The sequence below is a fragment of the Oreochromis aureus genome, linkage group 10 (genome assembly GCF_013358895.1).
Source record: "Oreochromis aureus strain Israel breed Guangdong linkage group 10, ZZ_aureus, whole genome shotgun sequence".
In the NCBI taxonomy this organism is placed as follows: domain Eukaryota; kingdom Metazoa; phylum Chordata; class Actinopteri; order Cichliformes; family Cichlidae; genus Oreochromis; species Oreochromis aureus.
In genome coordinates, this window is record NC_052951.1 from 17,574,994 (window position 1) to 17,582,804 (window position 7,811).

General features: G+C 42.0%; 1 protein-coding gene across 1 annotated transcript in view; it reads right to left on the minus strand.

Moving 5' to 3' along the window:
* fryb (furry homolog b (Drosophila)) overlaps positions 1-7,269 on the minus strand; it is a 37,226-nt gene extending 29,957 nt beyond the window's left edge. The window contains 7 exon segments of the mRNA XM_039618766.1: positions 273-353; positions 483-562; positions 719-809; positions 1,212-1,351; positions 1,478-1,531; positions 2,337-2,530; positions 6,809-7,269. Coding sequence (XP_039474700.1) covers positions 273-353; positions 483-562; positions 719-809; positions 1,212-1,351; positions 1,478-1,531; positions 2,337-2,530; positions 6,809-6,881 — 713 coding nt within the window. The 5' untranslated portion in view covers positions 6,882-7,269.
* Between the last annotated feature and the right edge of the window lie 542 nt (positions 7,270-7,811).

The following is a 7,811-nucleotide window of genomic DNA, read 5'->3' on the forward strand; positions in this document are numbered from 1 at the left end:
TAGACATCTGGGAAAACAATAACACTGTGAAATATTAAGACTTCTCGTACCCACTTCAGCTATTACATTTCGAAAACACTGGCCTCAGTATCAAGTACTCGCTTTCAGTTTTTATTGAGCTTTGGCTCTGTACGTGTTGGGTCTTCAGGGAGATTTATTTTTGAAAAAAAAAGTACTGAGAACATGTACAATTACATGAGAGACACAAACATTTATTGCGTGCAGCTACACAAATATGCATACAGTGTAAGCAGTAATTAATTCAACAGTACCTCGACTGAGCTACGACTCCCACTACTTCAGCATAGAGGTCAGCTACTATGTGCATGTTGCCTGTGTTGGGCCCCAGATACCTAAAAATTAAACATTAACATGAATATTATCAATCAAGTGCACTGGTTAGTTTTTACAAATTTGAAAACTAAAATGCATTTAATTCATTCTATTGCATTAATATAATTTTTATAGGTCATCTGTCTTACCCTTCCTTGTATTTGAAGTGCTTGAAGGCCAGGTTAACGACCTCTTGGATGAGTCCATCCAAAAGAGGATGAAGGGGGATCTGCAGTAAAATGTAATTTTATTACAATTACTTTGTCACTTAAACACATACGAGCTATTCTGGAAGGACGTTTAATATGCATTATTATCAGTGCTTCTCCTTTAAACATTTAAAAGACATTATGACAAACAGATCAGACTGCAAAATGTGCCCCACCTGCTTTAAAACTTCAATAAGCACCAGTGAAAAGATGAAATCTATCGCCAGATCCCTCCGCTCCAATAAGTAGTCCTTCTGTTGCTCATCACTGAGAAAGACAGACATAAGACGATATTAGCACACTTACAATAACAGTGTCTGTTCTGTTAGGCCCGGGTGCACAGAGCTGTGAAGGTCATTTTTGACTGTTTTAGCACATTTCCTTATCTACGGCGCTATGTAATGGATTAATGTTGCCGGGTCTTCAAAGTTGTCATTTTTTGGTTTGTACCTCAAATTCTATGTCTATGGTATATTAATGAGTAAGCGCGACATTCACACCTATGTTTGGACCGACCATCACCCTAATCATCCTCATCTGATTTCAGGCTGGTTTGGGAATATTTGAGCCCACATTGATTGGAATAAATCGTTTTAAAGGAATGTATTTCATGATCCAGTTCATGTGTTAATGTGCACAAACAGCTCCAATATTTTAATCTTCTCTCACTTTTTTGACTTGGTGTTGGCCCTGGGTCGATATTCATGGGACTCGTCCTCCAGGCCATTTTGCCTCTTGTACCAGTCGAACAGAGTCTTCAGGATGGATGGCAGGCAGTACTCAGCAAGAGAACTCATAGAGCTGATCAGCTGGACAGATGACAGGAAGAAGAGAGGGAGCCAAGAGACAAAGAGAAAGGATGACAAAAAAGGTTAGTCTTGTTCAAAATATGTGACAGTGTATAGTAAGTATGTGTCCACATGAGGCACACACACCTGGTCAAACTGTGGGTCTTCTCCTCTCTGCAGAGATTTGTTTAGTGGCTTCTCCTGCCGGATAAGAACAGACAGAGGTGGAAAACACTCATGTTAGTCTACTAGCATTAGTAAATATTTTGTTTTGAAATTCAGGGAAAAGAAATTCAGTTCAGACTCCTGACAGAACAAAATGGTCATTGTGTCCAAAAAGAGAGCGAGTGAGACTCATAAATCACTGAGTCAGAAGGTCAAAGCTAATAGTCGCATTTATTAAATGTAACAAAAAGTGAAGAAGTTTACTTTGTCAAACAGACAAAAAATGAGATGAGAGGGTCAATATTCTGGCTCAGATATATTAGGGTTATTTGTTGTTCAAAAAACTGCAAACACAGTGTGTCTCATTGTGAACCATAAACTGAAAATTGTCATATAGAGACAAGCAAAGGTGTAAACATGCACAGTTCAAGTACACTAACAGGTACATCTGAGCCTGTATTATTTACGACTGCCTGCTTTTTCAAATGATAACAATACAGAGGAAAAACACCTTGGGTTAAATGTGTATTTGATCGCTGAGTGTAGAGTGTGCGTGGGTTTCCAAGGTAAAATACAATCCACTAAACACAGCGATAAAGAGAAGGCATTCCCTGATTTACTGCTTTTTCCATTTATTGCTCGGCTGGATAGTTAAAAAAGGTTGGAAACTGTGGATTGCATAAAAAAGTCGAGCGAATATACACTGTCATCAAAAGTTACTATGACTAACAAAATGAAATTAGATGGCCAAAATGCGTGTTTATGATGCTGTAACACAGACAGAAGTGGACTAAGCGTCATGGAGAGAAAAAAAAGACAGAATCAAAGCTCGGTCACTCACCAGTGGTTCAGCCATGATGATACGGATCTTGCGTTCAGAGAGCAAGGTGAAGTTGGCAAATAAGCTTTTTAGGACAAACTCGCCCGGCTTGCTCTCTGGGTCCACGTTGACAGGCGCCATGACGACGGGGCCCTTCCTCTCACCCAAGGGACCGCTGGCTGGTGGGATGGATGGCTTCAGTCCCACTGGAGAAGCTGATGACATATAAGACAGGCCAGTTAGTCTGAAGTACTCTGACTCTGTGGGTCACTCCTGAGTTACAGTAAATACTTTTGTGCCCCAAACGATTATTTTGATAGTCATGTCACATTATTTTTTTATCACTAATCGATCATACTTGCTAACTGGAGCATATTTTAACGCTAAAATAATAAGGTTTTTAAACTACAGATCTCATCATTTTTGGGCCTTCAGCCTGGTTTTGCTTTCTGAACCATGACAAATACAGCCGAATATGCATTAGAAGTTCATATTTGCAATGCTCTCATGGTTGATGATTCTCACTTGTAGAGTCATGAGGAATGGGGAATTGTTAAAGATCATCTTCTTGAGCATAAACTGCATTCAAACTAATAAAAACCACATCTGTGTGTTCAAATTTTGACTGAGTTATGGCTCGGCGAAGGACACCGACTCTGGCAATCCTTACACGATCCTCCCTGCTTTGCATTCAGGCAGCTGAGGTGCAGACTCGTGCTATCTCCTGTGGTAATAAATCTCATACTCGGATAAATAAACAGAATGAAACATTTGCAGGTTTGATTCCCAGAAAATGCCGGAGGAAAAAACATGTGTTAAGTACTTCCCACACCCCCCAAATAAAACAAAGCAACAATTACCACAACATTTCCCAGATGTGTCTAGTGTGTTTGCATTAAGAACGATGCCAGATCAAACTGACCTTTCATGACCATGTGACCTGACCTCACTGGAGAGGTGAGATGTAAATACTAACTCATGGACATGACAGGCCCCTTGGCCTGCAAAGCAGTCTATCTGAGTTAAACCTGAGCACTCAGGCTTTGCAAACAGGTGTCCATATGAATGCGCAAGCCTTTACGCTTACCAAGGCCCTTGATGAAGCTGATCACACTAGCCCTGCTCCATTTCGTTGGCACCTCCATGGTGCAGACAGCCTTACAAGGACACAGTGGGTGAAATGGGAAAAAAACGGTGGGATTTTACAGGCTGTGAAGTACAGCGTCCATGATTTATAACAAAAGCAATTCCTTTCAAAAAGGTTAAAGTCACAGAGGACGTTTGTCTACTCCACCATTGTGAAAAATACTACAGAAGTCCCTTTGATGTCCAGCTTTGGCACCAGGTCGGTTTAACCAAAGCTAAAAGTGTAAATCTCCATCCTTAAGAAAATGAACGACAGAAAAAGCGAAACACACGAGCCTGAGGTCAAAAAGAAAACTGTCATGACAGCAGCATTACAGCTCTATCCCACATTCAGTCCAAATCAAACAGGGTGATGAGCTGCATCCACACACTGGAGGAGCCATAGCCAGAGCAAACCCGCCCAAGTGAAGATGCCTCGATGCTTCAGAGCCAAGAGAGCTCCAGCTGAAAGTTGAAGAGCAGGTGCAGAAGTGTCTTCTTAAAATAAAAGTAGAGACAACCAACAACCATTTATTCTGTCATAAGGGCAATCTACCAACAGGGATCAAAAAACCTTTCCAGTGTCCTGCTCCAGGAGAGGTTTGAGTAGATTAGAGGCTGCGTAGGGCCTCGTGCTCGAGAGCTATATGAGCCTACAGGCCAGCTATCAGTTTCTACTTTTGCTTCTGCTCCGCCTCCGACCTGCCAACACTCTGCACAACAATTCCTGTGACCTTGAATTCCTTGAAGCCCTTTGGAAAGAAGTATTGAAATTAAGTGCTTCTTTGAAAATGGTTAAGGGCTGTCCTTAAGTAGCCAATAGCAGTTAAGTAAAGTCTGCTCTTTGTGGAGATCTGACCAGAAGAGTTAGGCTGGAATTTCAACACTGCTCCGAGAGCGAGCCGAGGGGCGGAGGGAGGTGCTATATATAGACTGCTGGCGGTCACTCTCTTACATACCCACCACTCCCACTGACCCCTACTCATACACAATTGCAGACACATGAGCACAAAGACATAATCAAATACACAGAAACACACACACTCATACACAACACAATAGAAGGTGGTCTCAAACTGAGATAATCTATTACAACTGCTCAGTGAAACACAGTGGTGTACAAGCTTGTGCTTGATCAGATGAGAGTCGAAAGTCGTGGCGGCCCAGGAAAGCTGCGGTGGAGCACTTCCTGTGACCGTTTGTAGACCATTTGCATGACTCAGCAATAAAGGGGGTAATTCAGCAGAATTCTACCATGTCCAGTCAATACAAGTCTGCCTTGGTTTAATTACACTATACAATAAATTCCAAATTTTAATTGAGAAAAATGTATTTAAAAATGTGCGAGCAAGAACGAGACAAAGGAAGAAAGGGACTGAAATGGCAAAGAGATGAAGAGGAGAGGAATAAAAAGCAGAATTGACAATAACAACATTGTTTTTCCTTGAGCCAAAATTCCATTGAAGGAAATTTCACTGCCGTTTTGATGCTGGATGGAGACAGCAACACATTTTAAAACCCTGACTTGGACTGTGGGAATCAAGTCTTAAAATAATCAGCAGATTATCTGATAAAAATAGACCAAGTGGAGAGAATTTACATCTGGTGTTTACCTCCAACCATCATGTCATACTAGCAGACAAGCACCCTGGCGGGATGAGTCATGAATAACACGCATTATGAGACAGGGTGACTGCATACACATCTTAATGCATCAACAATGCAGCTGTCACACAGAAATCCTAATAGGGACGTTTAAATTAAGGTTAGTATTTAATACCTTTAAGTTTTTCTGGGGTTGTGAACAGACATATCAGTTCTGCACATGCTTGCACAGTCTGAGGCCAGTTTAATATGGGCTGTGATGAGTCACTTGTAAAAGCACAGACATTAACACAAACACACACTGACTGGCCTCACCAAGACCAAGAAGAGCTAAACCTGTATGCTGGTAGAGACGGACCTGTGAGATAAAGGTATTCTGGAGTTTTTATTGTGTTATTCTTGGTCATTTTTTAACTAACCCTTAGTTGTGTAGTTATGAGAGGTTTAAGTTTGAATGAATGTCAACAGCAGTGCAATTCTTAGCCACTGTAATTCAAAATACTGCCGTGTTGTGAACATTACAGGTGAAAGGATGTAATTAAAAAAAACAAAAAAAAGGATTAAAACTAAAGTCTTAAAAATCTAAGTAGTTGACATTACGCGCATGAATATTTCAAAGCGATGGCAGGAGATGATGAGGTCAGCTATTTGTCTAGTGATTTCACTCCACAGCAACTTAAAAGTTAAAACACCAATCTAAGTTGGAGTTAAAAGCCTGATTCTTGGCTTTTAAGTCTTCTGACTGCTATCGATATCATGACCTTGAGCCAAACAAAACCAACATGTCTGCGTCTGGTCTACAGCTGTGACAAGTGAGGAAACACGTCTGTTTCTGCAGTGATTTCATTTTTTATTACATCACCAATAGCCCAAGGGGAACCATCAACACGGCCCATGAAATTCCTCCTTAACCACTGCACCGACGTAACCCCTGCTGTCAGTAACCTTCAAAGCACACCTGACACATGAGCTGTGCGAAAGGCAAGAAATTCACATGGAATCTAGTGACTTCTCAAAGAGGCACACATAAACAAACTGAAGACTACCACAAGAGGTGATCAGCCAGTACAGGAAAATCACTGCAGCACAACAACGACAACAACAACAAAGCCTTCTCGCTTATCTTTGCATCCTCTACAAGGTAAACTACAGGTTGCACACCGATGAGTCCAAATGGGGCGATAATACAGCGATGTGTTCTGATTACTGTAATGTCTCAGATTCGTAAAGTACAGTATGTCCCAGTGAAAACAGTCGAGAGAGATGCTGCTGGTGACGGACTGCCTCACAGCGACCTACAGTGGCTTTACCTTCTGTTTTGTAAACAGATATTTTGAGTCTTCTGGACCGCACATATTAATATCACATGTAAACAGACAGCTTTGTTTTGTTTTTATTTATTGACAAATTCTGATTGACTTTATAATTTCTGTACCAGGCTCAAAGTCAAATAGTGACACTTTTTTTCTGTTAAGTAATGTTATATATAGAAAACTGCTGAGAAGCCAGATTTACCCTCATTCTCTGGAGCTCTTGCTCAACTACTTGTCTTCCATTATTACGTTACGCAATATTGCCAAATGTTGACAGTGTCGATCACACTGTGTGCCGTCCGTTTGTCCCTGAACTTCAAACGTAAACACAAATAAGCATAGTCTGCACACTGCAGGATCCATTAATGATGAGTTGTGGGCAGACTGTATCACACATTTGCTGGGCACAGCAGCAAGCAACAACAACAGTGATCTGTTAGCTGTACTCACTGCCTCCAAAGGACTTCAGCAGAGACTTGAGGCTGATGTCAAAGAAGCCCGAATCCTGCTGGCTGGTCGCCATGGCTGCAGAGGCTATGTCGCCACGGTGACAGACAGCAGAGGGGGGACAGGACGGCAGGATGAGGCGTTGCAGACGGAGCAAGTAAGAGAAAGAGGAGAGCGCTCCGACAGGAAAAAGGCTCGGAGAAAGGGGGAGTAGGATGCGGGTGGGCAGCGAGCGATGCGGATGTTGCGGCTGTCTACTGCTGAGTGTGTGTGTTTGTTTGCGTGTGTGCACGAGGAAGAGTGTGTGTATGCCAGAGAGAAAGAGAAATAGTGTCTCTCAGGCTTGCCTGAGCTCTATGTTGCTATCTTGCTGGCTAACACCCCCCCCCATCCCCTCTCTGTTTTGCTCTCTCAGGACAGTGATACACAGATGTTGGTAGACGCAAGCAGCCAATCCTCTTAGACGCAAGCAGCCAATCCTCTTAGAGGAAAGACAGAGAACAGAGTGCACACACACACACACACACACACACACACACACACACACACACCAGCTAGTGCTACATAGGGGGTATGCTGAAAATAGAGGATGATAAACTGGGAAGGTGAAAACTAGTGAGTGAGTGACAATGAAAAGGCAGTTTTCATACCGCTGTAGCTATAAGGAGCAGACTAACAGCACTAATGTTTCTATTGTTGTCCTCTTCTGTTTCATATTGTGCTGAGTGAGCATGCCGTCAGCCTGCACTGACCAATAAGAGCCAAGAGTAGCAGTGATAGGCAGGCTGAACCAGCAAATAGCCAGGAACAACTGGTTAGTGCAGCACTGCCTCAGGTACCACATATAGACTTTAACTGGCTTCTGACTTTGTGTGGTGTGGAGTATGCTAGATTTTATATAAATATGGATGGAGATCAGCTAGGGATGAACAAAATCTCCTTCAGCAACTATTCTTCATTTAAGAATAATTCATCTTAAGTATAAAAACAAGAAATGGGTAAAAGT